We start from the raw sequence: 19,337 nt of genomic DNA, 5'->3' as shown, positions 1-19,337 counted from the left end.
TATACACACATATATGTATATATATAATGTATATATATATATATATACAACACACACATATATGTATATATATATATATATATATATATATATATATATATATATATCTATATTATATATATATATATATATATATATATATATATATGTATCTGTCTGTCTGTCATGTATGACGTTTGACAAACAAACCTCGTTAAAATAGCTTGACAACTGAGAAACACCATTCCTCCATAGCTGTAATGCACTGTAGGAGCGAGTGGGCCTGTTCCAAGATGGCCGCCCTGTAGGCACGCTGCCCTAGTGGGCGGCAGCAGTCAATGCGGCGTCTATGTATATATGTCTATGGTCGCGACGACCGTTGAACTAGCCTGTTAGCTAGCTCGTGCGCACCCAGCGAATCGGCTAACGTTAGCTGGCGGTTTACATGTATGCTAGCAAAGAAACGACCGTTGAAGTAGCCTGTTAGTTAGCTCGCGCTTACCCAGCAAACCGGCTAGCTGGCGAAGTACCGGGCTGGTGAGCAAACAAGCCGGATAATTAGCCCGCTAGCTGCCGGCTGCCAGGCTAGCGAACCAGCGAGCTAGCTGGCTAACTCAATAAACATGACCAAAAGCCCGCGGGCATTATGGACGTTTCACTAATTCATTTGGTGAATGGCTAAAACCAAACAGATGAACTGCATCCGTGTGTGCTTCCATGATAACGACAATATAAAGATACTACTTAAATACGTAACGCAAGACGGACAATGTGAATTAGATATGTCGTGTGCACAAACCTTCAACTTGGCTCGCAGCGGCGAGGATGATCTGTCGGGTTGCCGCTCGGTGCTTCATGGTGGATGAGGGGACAAGTCGGCGTGATGACGTGTTGACGTTCAAAGCATAAACATCCCAAGTGCTGGGTCAACTGATGTTTGTTGGGTTGATGGATTTTAACCATAGACTGTAGATAACCAAACTGTATTTAACCCAATGCATGGGTTGCACAAAATAACCAAAATAATAACCCAAAACCCATATAATGACCCAAAATGGGTTACACATTTCATAACCCAGCAGTTGGGTTGATGAAATAACCCAGCATTTTTTAGGGAGCAGGTGTTGCCCTTATCTGTCTAAACCCGCGAACCGTTTATAATCATATGGATGCTGTTATAATGTGTAGTGATTGAGATCCTGACCCACCAAACATCCTGGAAAGTGGCAGTTAAGTTTTTCATGCTAAATTACATAATTATAGGCCTACATAATCACCATCAGTAAACAGGAAGCTGTCTGACTCTGTCACTGGCGGGACGGAGGCTGTTTGCTGGGGGAAAGTTCCCTGAAGTCTCGGTCAGGAGGGCTGACGGTCGCGGTGATTTATTTTCATCACAAACACTCAGTGAGTTAAAGTTGTTTGCCAGTGACAGACGCTGTTTTTTTAGCAGAAATGTGGGTAGGACAGGCGGGAGGACAGACGCTTCTCCACGTACAGCTGTGGTATTTGTTTTCCTCATATAAGTTGCCAAAGACAGTTACAGTTACTAAGTTACTTTTGTTAATGTTGCTTTGTGGGACATTTCTCTGTATTTAGTTGAGTGAAGGACCTGTGCAGTTATCAGACTGCACGACCGACACGCCCCCACTCCGCGCCTCCGTGGCTCACCAATAATGCTAAATGACAAAAATGCAAGCCACTTGCTGAAGGCTCATGAGGATAGCCACGAGCACAATACCCACATGACAACATGGAAGGAGTTGGAGGTCGTTTTGCAAAGCGGCTGACAATATATAAGCGAGAGATGGCACTCTGAGGCTGAGAGATTATATGTTTGCGCAATGCCTTATTTATATTGTATTTTTATCACTTGTTTCTTTCTTCAGTTTGTATTTGGTGTATTTTTGACTTAAAAGAAATAAAATCTTGAATACATACATGCAGTTTCCTAGTGAGTGTATGAAAATTGATTGTGAAATTGACTGCAATGCAAGGGGGCACCGGCTAAGATCTTGCCTAGGGCTACAAAATACTCAGGGTCACTCACTGATGCACGTAGATGAGACGTGACAGTGGAGCGACTTGAACCTTTGTGAGGTATAAATCCATTAACATAACTTCCTTGTGGAGGCTAACAAGTCGCACAATGTGCTTAAATATGAGTCATATTTCAGAAAAAAGCCCATTTGTGCTTGTTAAGCTAACTGCTTGTTAATGAGAGTTAAGAATAATATGACAGCTGTCTGTGTCGGCTGTTTATCTGGCCACAAATCTTAAACTTCTTCCAGATATTTACTGTGACTTTGCTGTTCATATTTCATATTAGTCTCAGCCTACCAGTTCGGAAGTCATTACTTGGTTTTGGGAAGTCGGGAATTGGTCTAAATCATTGTCTAGCTAATGTAGGTCTCAGGCTACATTAGATATGTGTGTGCAGGGACGTGCACATGATTATAGAGGGGCAGGGGTTCAAAGTCAGAAAAGGGCAGTATGTGCGCGCGCATAGTGCGCGCCAACTTTTTTTTCAGGCCTTAATAACACAATATGTAGGCCTAGATTAACTTAAAATTAGAAGTACTATTATTAGAAGTACTTGTAGAAAGCTAACTACTTAGCTGTGTATCCTGTGTAGCTGTGAGTGATATGCAACTGCTATTTTGTTTGTGTCAACAAGAGTTTATTCACATTATCATAATACTGAGGTTTGGATGACATGCAATTCAGCTGCAATTCTTAAAAAACTATCAAACACTGGTTTATTATTAGGCTGTTTATTGGAGGGCAAGTGCAAATTAGAAATACAGGCTACACATCTAAAAATGTGACAAAACCAAGAAATGACAACTGTGACTGCTACTGTGGATGTTAGTAGAACAACAATGTTTACAACAGCAAAGTCACAATGAACTCAATATCTGGAAGAAGTTTAAGATTTGTGGCAAGATAAACAGCCGACACAGACAGCTGTCAGATTAGATTATTAACTCTCATTAACAAGCAATTAGCTAAACAAGGACAAATGGACACTCTTCTGAAATATGACTCATATTTAAGCACGTTGAATAAGTGACAGGCGACTTGTTAGCCCCCACAAGGAAGTTATGTTAATGGATTTATAACTCACAAAGGTTCAAGTCGCTCCACTGTCACGTCTCATCTATGTGCGTGGTGGAGTTCTCGATGAGGCAGCGGTCTCTCTCTCTCCCTCTTTGTCTTCAAAATAAAAGCTTTACATTGCACCCCATTGGTGTTTAGAACTGGGTTCTTAGCGGGGGCTTTTAGCGGAGCGGACAGAGAAGCACACTCCCAACACCATATTACGAGGAAATACGTACAGTAGATAACCGTGGCATTTTGATACCGCCGTTTTTTTGACATCCCTTTGCACAACAGGAATTTATGTATTCATTAAAAAACACACAAAAAGGGCACTTTATAATACGAGGCAAAAAGGGCAGGGCCTCAAGCACCCTTTGAGCCTTATGTGTGCACGTGCCTGTGTGTGTGTGTGTGTGTGTGTTTGTGTGTGTGTTAAATATGTATGCTGGCTTACTTTAGGGCTGCTTTAGTAGTAGTAGTACTAGTAGTAGTTGTAGTTGCATGAATGCTTCTGCACCTCAGTATTATGATAGTGAATAAACTCATGTTGACAATAATTTGTTGACACAAAAGAAATGGCAATTGCACATCACTCACAGCTACACAAGATTCACAGCTAAGTAGTATTAATAAGTACTACTAGTAAGATTATTAATTTTACATTAATCTACATATGGTGTTATTAAGGCCTGAAAAGAAAGTTGGCACGTGCTACACACACTGCCCTTTTGCGACTTTGAGCCCCTGCACCTCTATAATTATATGCACGTCCCTGCTCCGAAGGATGCAGACCCTGAATTGAGACACAGCAATGGTCAGAGGTGATACTGTGACTCCCTCCAGTGGCCCACCCCTCCTCCCTTTCTTCCCTCCTCTCCCCCGCTCTCCTCCTCCTCTCCTCCTCCCCCTCCTCTCCCCCAAGCGCCGCTCTGCTGTTGTTTTTCAGCACCAGCGGAAGTGTCGCTGGTTGTTCCGGACACATGGTGCACGGTGGGCGTGCCCAGGACGCTGATGTAAACACAAAATACGCCTCATCCCCGTCGGATAAATCACCGTGGAGCGAATTGGCGAGATTAACCCGAATAACTGCCGCTGGTCGGGGAAACCGCGCCGTATCCGTCGTGTGTAATATGCGTTAAGGCGCAGATAGGCGACGCCATGGAGTTCTACATCAATCTGAAGGTGAATTTCAGGGGAAATTCCAAAAATTTCCTCCTGTCGGGATCCGAGACCAAGAGCTGGGAGTCGATGGAGGCCATGGTAAGAATGACCAGGCCCGTTCTCAGACAGCAGCGATCACAGCTGACAGTCAGCCTGCTGCTGATTCCGTCCTGCTCCATACACGTTCACTAATTGGGACTGATGACATTGGTGTGCCACAGCGGACTGTTGTGTAACCCTTAAGACGAATAGCCTCCCTCCTCCACATATGCTATTACTGAAATGCGATTGACAATCTCTATAGCTTTATCACCATCATGCTGCTCGTGTCCTGAGACATTCCAGCTGTGAGAATGTGACAGACTTGACAGCAGCACTGAGATAAGAGTGTCATATAGAGGACAGGGTGGATGTACTGCAGTCCTTACAGGATTACTGTAGTGGATTGTCGTCATGGAAACACTATTTACCAGCTGCAGAATTGTTGTGATCAGTTTTAAATTACACATACACCATTTAAAATGATCTCCTCTGGTCTGTTAGCTGGAATTATATCACGGGCTAGCTCAGTGGTGTCTTCATCTTAAATAAATGTATTATATCATACCAAACCAAGTCTGACTTAGGGAAAAATACTGAAGCAGGGACAGCGGTTATGTCTTCAACAGTTATGATCATGAACAGGGCTCTCAAGTTTTGAACTAAGTTCAGAGTGAGATTTTGGCGGTGGGGGTTTGGTTGGGGTGGGGATGAGGGTCTGATCTGATAAATGACACATAAATGACATAAAAATATTTATTTAATTCAGCATTTCTTAGTGCAGGTGTGTGTGTGTGTGTGTGTGAGTGTGAGTATGTGTGTGTGAGAGAGATAATGGTTAGTGTTGTTTATTGTAGGTTTTGGTGGCAGGTTTTAAGGCCTTCAGCACAGGGTTTGGTGGCCCCCATTTGAAACAGTGTGGTTCCAGGCCAGCCATTTTAACTGTAATGATGGATAGTGCCAAGCTGTTCTTGGTTTTGGTCTTGTTTAGTCTTGACCATAGAGAAAACCCTCTCAGCGACCTTCATTCGAATGAGGGAGCACTAACTCCAATCACGCAGGAGAAGACGCATAAAAGCCGTAGGGCGTTGTTCGCCAATTCTCTGCTGATGGTGATTCACACAGAGTGAAGCATCTCCGCCTTAAAGACAAACCGCCGTGAATTCACACAAAAAACTGGCGCTGTGGCTCCTAAATAGGCGTGACGGTGAGGTCATGATGATGACGGCGGCGTATTTTCAAGGTGTTTCCCCTGTGTCCCCCTGTCAATCTCGCGAGGTCAGAGGCTGTTTTCCAGGGGAAAGTTCACGGACGTCTCAGTCCGGAGGGCTGTGATTCATTTTCATCATCACTTGGTGAGTTAAAGTTTTTTGCCAGTGACAAACTGGTAGAAATGTGACGAAGAGTTGGTAGGATGGGCGGGAGGATGGACACTTCTCCACGTATATCTGCAGTATTTTTTTCCTCGTATAAGTTGCTAAAGACAGTTACAGTTACTACGTTATTTTTGTTTGGTCATATAATGTTGCTTTGTGGGACATTTCTCTGAATTAAATTGAGTGAGGGGCCTGTGGTCCGGTCGACACGCCCCCGATCCGCGCCGCGTGCTTATCCGTACAGACTGGTTCGGTTCTCCAATAGTACGGCCCTGACACTAGCTCCAGAGGCGTGTCAGGGTCGGAGCGAAATTTCACCCCTCGCCGCCTCTGAGAGATTCACACTCAGATGAAGGCTGGGAATTGGCATACTAAAGCCGCACTCAAAAGCCAATGTGAATGGGGCTACTAATGCAGCTATCTTGGAAGCCCCCCAAACTGGCTCAAATGGGTCACTGTTGAAAAAAGAAACCAAGTGCCACTATTACTCAAATGCTTTGCTTTTATTATTTCAGTTAATTATGTGTATGTCATGTGGCGCCAACTATTTCTTACCTTGCTCTTGGTTGAGGACATACTCCCCCAAAACTCCTCAACATTAAAGATGGTGGGATCTGGGGCATGGGGATATCCATGAGCATGTCAACGAATTTAGCATGCTTCAGAAGGGCCTCCTTCAGGGGGAGTTTGTTGATTCCGTACTCCACAGCCCTGACCAGAAATGCCAGTGCTGCCTGCTGGAATAGCTGCACCTCCTGAGGCGTGATGTCTCCAGCCTCAAGGAGCCTGTTAAGGGTAGCTCTGGTGGTGAAGCCAACATTTAGCTTTTCTAGCTTTCTACCAGACAGAGAAACAGAAAGAGATAAAGCTAATTAAGTACAAGTAATTTAAACAATATCTCAGAATCAAAATCACTTTTTATTCGCCAGATGCATCAGGTAGACACTAGAGGTGGGTGCAATTCTTTCATGTGGTGATGCATCGCGATTTGTCACGCGACGATTTGGCATCGATTAATTAACGTTGATTCTTTGCCGCCAGACCGGAACAAAAAACACGTAACCGTAACCTTGGCGCGCGTGTCGCCCGGACTGTTTAGTGAGTGGGACCACAACAAACGGCGCAGTGACATTAGTTTCTTTGTAAAATGGCAACAGCTTTAGCAGCCCCCAAAGAGCGGCCGATTCTCTCACCACCAACCCTGCAACCGTGTGGAAGCACTTTGGATTTTATGAGAGAGCAAACAATTCGACTGACAAGACCTACACGATTTGCTGTTTTCAGTGTTTTCCACCAATAGAGGGGGCTCTCGTGCAAGTAGAACTTTCCCTGCTCAAAGTTAAGTAGGTCAAAGTGCAAATGTTTACATAGTCATAAAATATTTTGTGTCTTTGAAAAATACAAGTCAACTGTTCAAAAAACCTTGTTATATACTTAATGAGTGTACTTTTAGAGGAACTGAGTTAATTGATAGGTTATTTATTTACAAATGTAGCCACAGATGAAGACAAAATCAATCTTGTATGGGAAAAAAAGCATTAAAAATCACAATAATCGAAGAATCGTTGCATCAATAATCGAGTCGAATCAACAATCGTTATAATCGAAGAATCGAAGCTCCCATAATTGAAATCGAATCGTATCGTGAGGTACCCTTGTTGGAACACCCCTAGTAGACACAAGGAATTTGACTTGGCACTCAGCACTTTAACTCAAAACTAGACAGGTCAATCACTGCAGAGCTCACGCCCACGACATACCTTAAGAAACAAGCGGAATTATACCTGCAGCGGCGCAAGCTGGACCAGGATTTTGCTGGCGGTTCGGTCCCGTTCTGTTCTGTGCATCGAAACTGACTGTTGTGGATTAATGAGACTGAACGAGTCCGGACCGAGTCTGTTCGGGTCTGAGGAGATCCGGAGGAAGATCCTCCATGCAAGGACAACAAACTGTGGATGTTCGTGTGCAGCTAGCTGCTAGCCCACCCCCACCACCTCCTCCTGAGTCGACGGACGTGCCAGTGCGTCACGTGACCAATTTAAGATGAAGTAGCAGCAAGAGGCAGCCTTGAGTCTTGGTTCCAACGTATGTGTTGGAGCTGCCTTCAAACTATATACCAGTTTTTAAATCGTGTTGATAGGCCAAGTAAAACCGGACTTATGATAAATAATGTCCGCCAAAGCTGGGGAAGAATAGTCTGTTAAAGGGGGGGGGGGGGGGGGGGGGGAGAGAAGGAAAGAGAAGAAAAGAGAAGAAAAAAGAGAAAAAGGGAAAAAAAATCAGAGAAAATGAAATGAAAACAAAATGATTTAGCACCCATTCTCACTCCTGTTGCATTTAAAACACTACATATATCGTTAGTGTTTTCAAATTCTATTTTCTTTTGTTTTTAATGAGGAAGCAATGTACACAGGAGCGCTGGTTCGAGTCCCAGCCTCGGCAAGATTATGTTGTATAATATGCACTGTAGAAGTCTTTGTGTTGCCCTTGTAAACTTAAGTTTATTGAAGACGTTATTCATAAGACTTGTGTAATATATTTAAATGTTAATACATTAGTATTAAAAAACTGTCACGATTATTATTAGAGCGTTGCATTGAAGCTCACCATGTTTTGCAACGAGCTCCACCTAGTGTGTACTTAAAAATTCACCATAAGAATGAATAGAACTGAGACAATATTAATATTAAAATTGGAAATCTTATGACTAGGTCTTTGGCTTTTGAACTGGTGTAACAAAAACATCTTGGCCTCTGGCAAACTGTAAAGGTAATTTTTCACACATTTCTGATAATGCTGTATTTTCAACTCCAATTATTTGACAGTTACTAGTTAGTTGAAAAAAGATTTTTCACACAAAACATAACCCTATTTGTTTTTATTTTAAAACAGATGGCAGTTCTTTTCATGGTTAAAATACAAACATAGAAAGATAACATTTTTACAATTTCAATATGATTCAAAATCATATTAAATTAATTTTCATGAACTTGTGGAACAAGAGGAACAGCACAGTGTACATAAGGGAGCAGGAGAAACATGATGACATAACATAATGATAATCATTTATTATTAGTTTTCATTCATCTCCAACCACTGATCCTTTGGAATAGCCTCTACAGAGGGGCAGTAAACCAGGCCTTTGTACTGGCTGTGTCCGGTCTCTGCAGTGTGGAACTGCCCGCACTTCTTGCAGGTGTTATGCTGCACTTTGCGGGTCAGTTTACACACAGGAGCAGGAGCAGGAGGGGCAGAGGAGAGGGTGACACCAGGGCCTGTCATAACTGTCTCATTGGCCAGAATGCGCCGCCTAACTTTTCTGTACTCCTCAAGGGTGAGATCCCATCTAGAAACTGTGTCACCCCCTTTCTTCCTGGGACTACGTGGATGGCACAGAGCCTGATGAAGATCATCTCAAGCAGGCGGCAGCAATCTGACTACTGGGCAATTGGGGCAGGTAGGGCTGGACGATTATGGAAAAAATAAAAATATTTATTGAGCCACCAAAACTCAACTTTAAATATAACTTTTAGAAAAACAACCAGAAATAAATTAGTAACAAGTAAAAAAATAATAATTTAATAAATATATATATAAATATAATTGTGGTGGCAAAATACTCGGCAGTGGAGACACCTTTTTCAACTTCAGCGCAACATTTATCGTACAAAGCAGGTAGTGCAACTCTGCTCAAGTGTTTGCGTGATGGCAACACGTACTACTTGTCCAAAGTCTTGACCAGTGTCTTGAAGCCTGGGTTGCTAACTGTACTGATAGGGCACATGTCCTTAGCTAGCATGAATGTCACAGCCTCCGTTAGCTCTTGCTGTCGCCGGGAGCCGGTGGCATATAGAGCGGCATTGTAAAGAGTGTCCTCAATGGAGGACTGTGTTGCAGTGGCAGTGGCGGTGGCTGAAGTCGACGCTCTTGCACTTTTTTGGGTCTTTTGCTCCTTCCATACTTTGTCATAGACCCCTTTATGGCTGGACTTTAAATGGTTAAATTAATTTGTCGTGTTGCCCTGGGGTGCAGACACGACGGCGTGACAAACTTTGCAAACAATCTTCTTCTGCTCCACGTCCGACGATTTGAAGCCAAAATGTCTCCAAATGACCGAAGTTGTCCTACCTTTCTTTTCAATTAAAGGCTCAGGCTGCTTTTCTGCCATGTTGTCAATCGCTCGTTCCACAATTGATCCACACACTCACTGCTGCAGCTGCACATTAATCGTTTTTCTTCAATTACAGTGTTTTCATGATCGTGAGAAGCCAAAATCAAAATCGCGATCAAAATTCGATTAATCGTCCAGCCCTAGGGGCAGGTGTGGTCAGAGCATGCCTCTTCACACTATCCACCCCTGGAGTGAATTCATGTCTCTTTTTAGGAGAACGGAACCTCCCTGTGTCCAGCCTGCTCTGATGTCTGGCAGCGAACACCACCCTCTGCCTCTCATATTCCAGCAGGTTCTGCCAAAGAGCAACAATAATGCTCACCTAAGCAGAGGGAACAAATAGCATATTAGAAGATAAAAACATGTAAGTGTGAACATGCATGACAAGACATAGAGGAAATGTAGCAAAACAATAAAAGCTTCTGACCTGCTGGTTTGTTAGGACAAGAGAATGTTGGTTCCTCAGCCCAACCAGATACTCTGCCAAGCTATCAACCCTGTCCAGGCATGGCACACCAGAGTCATCCACAGCCTGCAATACAAAACGAGACAAAAAAATGAAATAAAAGCAACAGAATCTGAGGACAGTGAAGTGGGATACAGTGATTTTATTTCTTTACACTTTGTTATGCATTTACATACCCCGGACTGGTCAGGTGACGCTGAATCCTAGGAGGAGGCAGCAACCAAGGAGGAGGTAGCAGGCTGCAGGGTCCCAGCAACCAGGGAGGAGATGGCAGGCTGCAGGGTGGCAGCAACATGGGAGGAGATGGCAGGCTGCAGGGTGCCAGGAACCAGGAAGGAGGTGGCAGGCTGCTGGGTGGCAGGAACCAGGGAGGAGGTGGCAGGCTGCAGGGTGGCAGCAACCACAGAGGAGGTGGCAGGCTGCCGGGTGGCAGCAACCACAGAGGAGGTGGCAGGCTGCCGGGTGGCAGCAACCACAGAGGAGGTGGCAGGCTGCCGGGTGCGCGCGCACTCAGCGGAGTCAGTGTGTCGGCCGTCGGAGGCGAGAAGCAGGGCTCACCATAATAGCTTATTTTGTCACCGGTAATCCACTCTTCTCTTCCAGCGTCCATTTAGCAATACCTGCGACACGTGCTGGCATCAAAAAACACTGTCGGTTGTACAAATGAAACCAAACGGACTCTAAGAGTGTATTTTCATTAGTTGCTAAGGGAGAAACGTTCACTGAGTGTTTAATTGTGTAGCCACCACTGCAGACTGTGAAGGTGTCATGCACCGACAATAAGATATTTACAAGCCCAGAACGCCTCATGATGCAATATTATGTGAGCTTGTATAGCCTATTATTTATTATTTTCAGTGCGCAAATCACAGTTTTTATTGGTGCATTAGCGTCTGGCATACTTAGTTACACTAATGAATAAAAGAAGATGCAATATTTTGTAATAATAATAATATAATATATAGAGTAGATATTGATGCTGATAATAATAATATTAATAATAATAATAATTATAGAGCAAATGTCTGAGAAATTAATATAGGCTGCCTGTTCTGCAGGCACACTTAGGCTAATAATAATAATTATTATTATTATTATTACATTACATACATAAGACCAGTGTATAAGATCGTACCCCCCCCCCCCCCCCCCCCCCCCCGGCTGGCTACTTATGTATTATGGCTGGCTAGTCTGTGTCTTAGTGGAAAGCCCTGTAGAGGCAGCAGCCAGGGAGGAAGGAGGAGGTACCAAGGAGGGGTAAAGGACAGGAGGAGAAACTTTGGTCATTAAGGAGACTTGACACAACAAGGTCATGTGTTTGATCCTCCTCAAGGCCCTCGTCTTCTTCTTCGCCATCATCCACATCCTCCAGCATGTCTTCTGTTTCCTCAGAGTCAGGGTGTAACTTCAGGGGCTGTCCAGTCTGATTTAGGAGGTAATCAACACCAAGCAGCTTTCCTATGAAAAAGAACAGAAAAATGTGCACATGCATTAAGTTGTACTATGTATTAGGGCTGGGCGATATGGCCTAAAAATTGAATCTCCGATTTTTTCACACCAAACTTTTTTTTCTCTTCTCAAGAACAAACTTCAAATTACAAAGAAATTATTAAAAGCATTGCTTTTATTTTAATGCTATGATTTACAACAAATTTGCCCTGCCATTGTAAACAGTGCAGCTTCAAACTCACATAAAAAAGTGCATCCTTTTGAAAAGACTGTGTCCCTTTTTGATAAAATGCTTTTATAAACATAAATGTAATATGTCAGATTGCTTGCTATTATAAAAACAGATAAGTTTCCATATTGGTATTGATAAAGTGTTAATATAACTTTCATTAAATCCTTTATTTTGCAAAAGGTGCCTTTGTTTACAAAAAAGTATTTCATATCCCTGAAGATATGTAATCTAAATTAAACATCTACATGCATTGCATAGTAAACATGACATGTTGGTAGATTTTACGGATTTTTGGCCAGGAAGACAAGCCTGTCTGCTTCCTCTGGCTTGAGACATCATCCCCTGTTGTGGCTTCGTAACACAAGTCTGGGGTCGAACATTTTCTGCATGTGGATGAACCTCCGGCGTTTCCACTGTAAATACGAGCAGCATATCTTTAGCGATATGCAACGTGACTGCATCTGTAACAGCTGTCCACTGGGACCCTTTCTTCTAATACGGGACACAATGATTAAATGATTCCGCTAATGTTGGCTGCTTTATAGCGGATACGTGTGGGCTGCCGCGGTACATCTTGTAGTGAACAACATGTGTCCCACTGTGATCCAGGCATCTGTTTGAGATGCTGAAATAAATGGTTCGGTCCGCTGCCTTTAGTTGCAACAGCCTTGTACAAACTTTGCAGCGGACGGTGGTTTGTTCGAGGTCTGACGCCACAAAACCAAGCTACTAACGAGACAGTGCCTTTTTAGGAACGAACTCTTTGCTGGCTGCATGTTGTGTTTGTTTATCTGTGGAAAGGCAATGCAGGGGGTGAGGGCGGAGCCTATTATGAACTACGGGAGCCCACGAGGAGCAGCGGCAGAGCAAGTTAAATAAAAAAATCGATTTTCATTTTTAAAAATCGTCCTAAACCAAAAACTCGAATTAATCGATTTTGCCGGTTTTTCGCCCAGCCCTACTATGTATAATATAAATACCATTTCATTTAAAATCAGAGTTGTATCTCAATATTTTTTATGAGTTTATGTTTTGCAAATAAAGCCTTGTTCTACTTAAAGACGCTAAAAACCCAGAAACTAAAACTATTATGTAGCCAGATTACAATAAGACATACAAGTGTATTCGGCAGGTGGCCTAAAGGTTGGCACAAATGCACGGCCAAACACCATTTAGGCTGTTTGTGTTGACGCAGTGGCTCACATCCCCAGCATATGTGAGGAGAGATGATGACCTGGTGGTCACCGCCGCAGTACCCCGATCCTGGTTTCACCTGTTCAGGCCTTCCAGGAGGTACAGCTGGAAGTTCAGTGTGTTTGCACTGGTTCCTGATAAATCATCAAAAATATTTAGCCCAATGAAAAAAGGGTTTTGCTTTTCAATCTGAATAATGAATCAACAATAATAATAATAAAAAAACATCAATTATTTAAAATATCATACATAGAAGAGACACCAACCTGGAATGAACCTGTTCAGGTGGAGGCGAAAGGATTCCAGGGATGTGGACCCTCTGGCACAGCGGTAACTGGTCAAAATGATCCCTCCCTTTGTGGTGGTGCCAGTCTTAGTGTACAGCTGCACACCTGGCACGTCCTGAAAGCACCTGACATGGCGTTTCTGCACACGCCAGATGTGCTCCATTCGGACCTGGTCCAGCAGCGGCACCCCCATGAGATCTCTGCCATTTGCGCCATTTGCGCCCCCCCCCCCGGGGTTTGGAGCAGTCGCTCAATGAGAGTAGGTGGTTTCCTCGCCCTGTTTCATTCAGCGACAGTACTGGCTCAGCTCTGCCTTGCTGATCCGCGTGTGCACCAGGCGATCAGTGATATCATGCACACCCTCCTGCCTGAGCTGCTGTCACTTTGCCTGCCGCAACAGAGTGAGGTCCCCAGCATCCCACTCGAAAATGCATGCAGACAGACTGCTCATGAAGGTGGGGTAGAGGGGATGAGCATCTGTGGTGCAGCCAACAGCCAGCCTCCTCCATAAAGTGCCGGATGTCAAGTCGTATGTTGAGGTCTTGCCACTCTGCAAACCTGGTCTGCAGCTTGCTCATCCCGTCACTCACAGAGCAGCCACAGCCCACATATAGCAGCACAGGGGGTCGAACAGGTGCCTGGTGGTACCGCTGCACGATCCCAGACACCATGGCGCTCAGTCCAGGTCCCTCCAGCACGGACAGGACACTGATCAGGATCTGGCCGACTTCGTTGCCAAGCGAGGTCACCCAGAGAGCTGTCCCCTTGCCGTGGCCGGCCAACTTCTTTGTGATCTGGAATAGACAACAGGATTGTTTAAGATTACAAATTCCTTCGAATTGTCTAAAGGCAGAGAGTGTAAATAGATTTATTACACAGCACACATCAATAATAGCTGCTAATGTCTGTTACACTAGTATTCATTACCTCTTTGGTTGAGTCCATCTTTAAGATGGAGCCAAATGTGGAGGTGATGCTGGCCTTAATGTGGTCCAGGCTGGAGAAGATTACCCTGTTGTCCCTGCAGCCAGCGACTAGTGGGGATGTCGATGGGCTCTGGAGGCTTCTGGCAGACCAATAGGAAGAGGCTCGTTTGATCCACAAAGTCAGCACACTCCCCGAGATAGTGTGCCAACCGGTTCAGCCATTCCTACCCATGGTTCTCCTTCATCTGCTTCACCAGTCGTGCTGGACTGTTGCCCAGGGTCCGGTCCCAAAGCAGCCGAATGACACGAATGTCACAAGCATACCTGAAATTAACACTTTATATCATTTATTGGTTTATTTAAAAAAAGTGACAATGTACAATAAATGTATTGGACCAGATAAAGCACAATGTTACCAGAATTAAAAGAGACTGTTGGGGCTGACTTGACAGAATTAAAACCCAGATAGCAAAATTCTTCTGGCCCATATCTGGCCCACACCTGACATGTTCATCCGGCCCACATAACGCATGGAATGATGTCACTTGGGCGCTCTGCTTCTGTTTGCCAAAAGTGGGCCACAACCAAGCCATCACAACAATGCCAGATGTCAGCCAAAAACAGACCATGTAACCTAGCACTCAACCGAATGTGGCCCAGATAGCAAAATTCTTCTGGCCCACACCTGACATGTTCATCTGGCCCACATACCACATGGAATGATGGCACTTGGGCGCTCTGCTTCTGTGGGCCACAACCAAGCCATCACAATGCCAGATGTCAACCAAAAACAGACCATAGAACCTAGCACTCAACTGAATGTGGGCCACTATGCATTTTTATTCTGGCCCACCTACCACATGGAATCATGACATTTGAGTGGTCCACACTTGTTTCCCGGATATAACCCACAGCTTAGTCATAATGCTACATATCAACCAAGAGCTGACCATATACATTAGAACTCACTCAAATGGGAACCACAGTTAGCTCTCAGACTTACCCAGAACTGGTTTACAGTCTGTGAACTTGTCTAGCCTGCACATAAGGAGTCACAACCAAACCATGATAAAGTTTTATGTCAAATATGAACAAATACAATAAACCAGAACTAGGGCTGGGCGATATATTGATATAAAACTTTTATCGATATATTTTTGAAATGTGATATGGAATTAGACCATATCGCATACATCGATATAGTTCAAATTTGCGCTGTGATCCTTGCTCCGGGCAAACCGCTGACCCGGAGCTCTCTGCACTGCTCCCCCCGCCCCTCCTCCTTCATGCACAGAGAGGGGAGGGGCTGGAACAGACACTCCGTCACTCTTCAACAAACACTTTGGTGGCCGCCGTTGCCCCACACTTTGGCCTTGATACCCCGTGAAAAAATATCATTGCACGGCCACCGGTCAGCGTAGCGGGCTTGCCCTGAATTACAGCCACCTGAGTGCACAGTGGTCACTCACAGTAACTTCAGTGAGTCCGCGGTTAGCGCAGGTGGAGTCTCATCATCACGATGATCTCACGTGAAAGCCTCTCAAACAGCAGCAGCGTCTCAAAACAGAAGAACGAAACTTACAGCACAGCGAGCGAGCGCAGCCGGTTTTGACATGATACGTAACTGACGTATGTGGACTGATTTAGTCCGGTAAAGTTGGAAATATATTCACAGATTCGAACTTCCCGGATCAATAACTCATAAGTGAAACCTTGTTAAAACACAACTGACGGCTCTTTCCTACCGTAGTACGGTAGACAACGAGCTACAACCGTATGTTAATCAAAACGAGCGTCTGGACATGAACAGAACACATTCATGGCTTGTTGAATTGAATACGGTAAAAAGTTTTATTTTGACCAAACTGGCAAGTAGAATAAACGATGATATGTGTATGTGGGAGTGCGTATGATTTAGGGTTACCACACTAAAACATTGTCTGAGAAAAAAAATTAAGTTATTGGTATTTAGAGAGGGGGGAGTGGTGGTTGATAGAAGAATTCATTCATTGGATTACCTGGTGTCTTTATCATATCTCCAGTTATCTTCCTTAACTCTGTCTTAACTTCTTGAAACTGGAACAGAGAGATGCAATGATGGGAAATACATCCATCACATATCAAAATATACTGTTTGTGAGCTTGGATCCTCTGAGAGATCAGTTTGTAACCTAGGTTAGCTAATGTTAGCTCGCTAGTTCTAGCAGCTAACCATTACATTCATTGTAATTGGTTCGCTAGCGGACTTTTGCCTCGGCTGTAAAATTACTTTATTACAATCCATATCGTTAAATAAGTAAAAGTGAATAAATATTAACATTAAAAACTTACAGTAAGTCCTGACTGCTACCGCGTAGGTCGAACTTTCTGCCTCCTGTTGCTTCCGGCCGCCAACCGTCTCCGTTCAAACTTGTCTTCTTCTGTGTTTTTTCAAAGAGCGGTAAGGAATCAGTGTAGTATGCGCATTAGCGCCGCCTCCTGCTTCGGAGGGTGAATCAGAAATTAATTCGGAATGAAAAATTATCCCTGCAGCTGCTCAACACTGTTGTTTATCTTGCCACAAATCTTAGATTTCTTCCAGATATTGAGTTCATTGTGACTTTGCTGTTGTAAACATTGTTGTTCTACTAACATCCACAGTAGCAGTCACAATTGTCATTTCTTGTTTGCATTTGCCCTCTAATAAACAGCCTAATAATAAACCAGTGTTTGATAGTTTTTTAAGAATTGCAGCTGAATTGCATGTCTTCCAAACCTCAGTATTATGATAATGTGAATAAACTCATGTTGACAATAATTTGTTGACACAAAAGAAATAGCAGTTGCATATCACTCACAGCTACACAGGATTGAGAGTGAGGAGTTGTCGTCATGGTACAAAGCCCCTCCCTCGATCTCGCGGGATCTTCCCCCTCTCCGCCATGATGGCAGGATGCCGGCGGCAAAACACGATTGTTTACGTGTGTCCTTAACTCTGTAGTAGTGGAGGTTTTTACAATTCCGCACTGTTTTACCATGCCTGGAAGTCACTGCTGCGTTAAAAACTGATTCAGTACCTCACACGATTCATATGGAAAACATAGGAACAATGGGATACAGTTTAGGTTGCCGAAATGGACACAGCATAAGGAAAGCAAGTCTCTGACCTGACGAGTAGACGCCGGATTGCTTGGTTGGCTGCAATAAGAAGAAAGGACCTTACTTTCGATCGCACCCCCCAGTCGATGAGAGTGTGTTCTCTGCATTTTCACTCGGGTACATTCTCTAAAAATGTCTTTTTGCCGGTACAACGCTGTTTTCACCACCCCGGGGCTTGTAGATGGCCAAGTCCTGCACCCAGCCGCAGCAGAAAGTCTCGTAACTTTCCAAAGACTTGTGGCTTTTAAACTCCTGCATTGTGTAGTAACTTACACCAAAAACAAGGTAACTGACGATGTGCATGGAGGTAAATGATCCAGGTCTCTGTGCCATTCCGCTGCAGGGAGCTCGTATGGGTCGATATTTTGGATGTCCGAGAGCTTCTCCAAATACCGCTGTTATGCGCTTGGTGTGAGCTTGTTCCTGTAAGGTCCCTTTTCTTTCGCCTTATCTTTTTGCATTGCTTTACTTTCTTCCTTTTCTTTCTCATATTCGTAGATCCGTCTCTGTCCCGCCGAAATAATAAATGCGCAGAAAGTAGTTAGCTAAGTAGTTAGCTTTCTATAAGTACTTTGTTTATTTATTTTAAGTTAATCTACATATTGTGTTATTAAGGCCTGAAAAATTTTTTGGCGCGCACTATGCGCGCGCACATACTGCCCTTTTCTGACTTTGAACCCCTGCCCCTCTATAATCATGTGCACGTCCCTGCACACACATATCTAATGTAGCCTGAGACCTACATTAGCTAGACAATGATTCTAGACCAATTCCCGACTTCCCAAAACCAAGTAATGACTTCCGAACGGGTAGGCTGAGACTAATATGATATTTTTTCAAAGGCTGCATTAACACAGCTTGCATAACAAAAAGAAAATCATGGGCGGGCAAGTGCAAACTAGAAATACAGGCTACACATCTAAAAATGTGACAAAACCAAGAAATGACTACTGTGACTGCTGCTGTGAATGTTAGTAGGAACAGCAATGTTTACAACAGCAAAGTCACAGTAAATATCTGGAAGAAGTTTAAGATTTGTGGCCAGATAAACAGCTGACACAGACAGCTGTCATATTATTCTTAACTCTCATTAACAAGCAGTTAGCTTAACAAGCACAAATGGGCTTTTTTCTGAAATATGACTCATATTTAAGCACATTGTGCGACTTGTTAGCCTCCACAAGGAAGTTATGTTAATGGATTTATACCTCACAAAGGTTCAAGTCGCTCCACTGTCACGTCTCATCTACGTGCATCAGTGAGTGACCCTGAGTATTTTGTAGCCCTAGGCAAGATCTTAGCCGGTGCCCCCTTGCATCGCAGTCAATTTCACAATCAATTTTCATACACTCACTAGGAAACTGAATGTATGTATTCAAGATTTTATTTCTTTTAAGTCAAAAATACACCAAATACAAACTGAAGAAAGAAACAAGTGATGAAAATACAATTTAAATAAGGCATTGCGCAAACATATAATCTCTCAGCCTCAGAGTGCCGTCTCTCGCTTATATATTGTCAGCCGCTTTGCAAAACGACCTCCAACTCCTTCCATGTTGTCATGTGGGTATTGTGCTCCTGGCTATCCTCATGAGCCTTCAGCAAGTGGCTTGCATTTTTGTCATTTAGTCCTTCCTTTGAGTTTGAGTACATCAGCCAGCTTCTTTTGATTTTTTTAGCATTGCACTAAGACTCTGGTACAAAAGTCAGGTCGACACTCTCCCATCTTTGTTTTTGGGATATGTGTAACTGCTTTTTATTTGAAATGGTCCTCTGTGAACTAGCTCTCATCTTACGTAGTCAGCTAGAAGAGATGG

General features: G+C 43.7%; 2 protein-coding genes across 4 annotated transcripts in view; one reads left to right on the top strand and one right to left on the bottom strand.

Annotated features, from left to right (window-relative positions):
- The first annotated feature begins 4,042 nt into the window (after positions 1–4,042).
- The window catches only part of nbr1b (NBR1 autophagy cargo receptor b), a 104,882-nt gene continuing 89,587 nt past the window's right edge, over positions 4,043–19,337 (top strand). For both annotated transcript variants that reach the window (XM_030409388.1, XM_030409387.1), the window contains exon 1: positions 4,043–4,341. In XM_030409388.1, coding sequence (XP_030265248.1) covers positions 4,240–4,341 — 102 coding nt within the window. In that variant the 5' untranslated portion in view covers positions 4,043–4,239. The remainder of the gene's footprint in view (positions 4,342–19,337) is intronic.
- Positions 9,842–10,915, bottom strand: LOC115576819 (glutelin-2-like). Of its 2 annotated transcripts, XM_030409396.1 has the most exons (4): positions 10,768–10,915; positions 10,471–10,731; positions 10,256–10,360; positions 9,842–10,150 (listed from the first exon to the last, which is right to left on the bottom strand). In XM_030409396.1, exons 1-3 carry the CDS (start codon positions 10,902–10,904, stop codon positions 10,291–10,293), a joined length of 468 nt encoding a protein of 155 aa, XP_030265256.1. In that variant the 5' UTR covers positions 10,905–10,915; the 3' UTR covers positions 9,842–10,150; positions 10,256–10,290. The 2 variants fall into 2 exon arrangements, with proteins under 2 accessions (XP_030265256.1, XP_030265255.1); XM_030409395.1 differs by having other exon boundaries at positions 10,471–10,915.

This window comes from Sparus aurata, chromosome 24 (assembly GCF_900880675.1).
Source record: "Sparus aurata chromosome 24, fSpaAur1.1, whole genome shotgun sequence".
Classification (NCBI taxonomy): Eukaryota; Metazoa; Chordata; class Actinopteri; order Spariformes; family Sparidae; genus Sparus; species Sparus aurata.
This window is presented reverse-complemented; position numbering and strand designations above follow the sequence as displayed.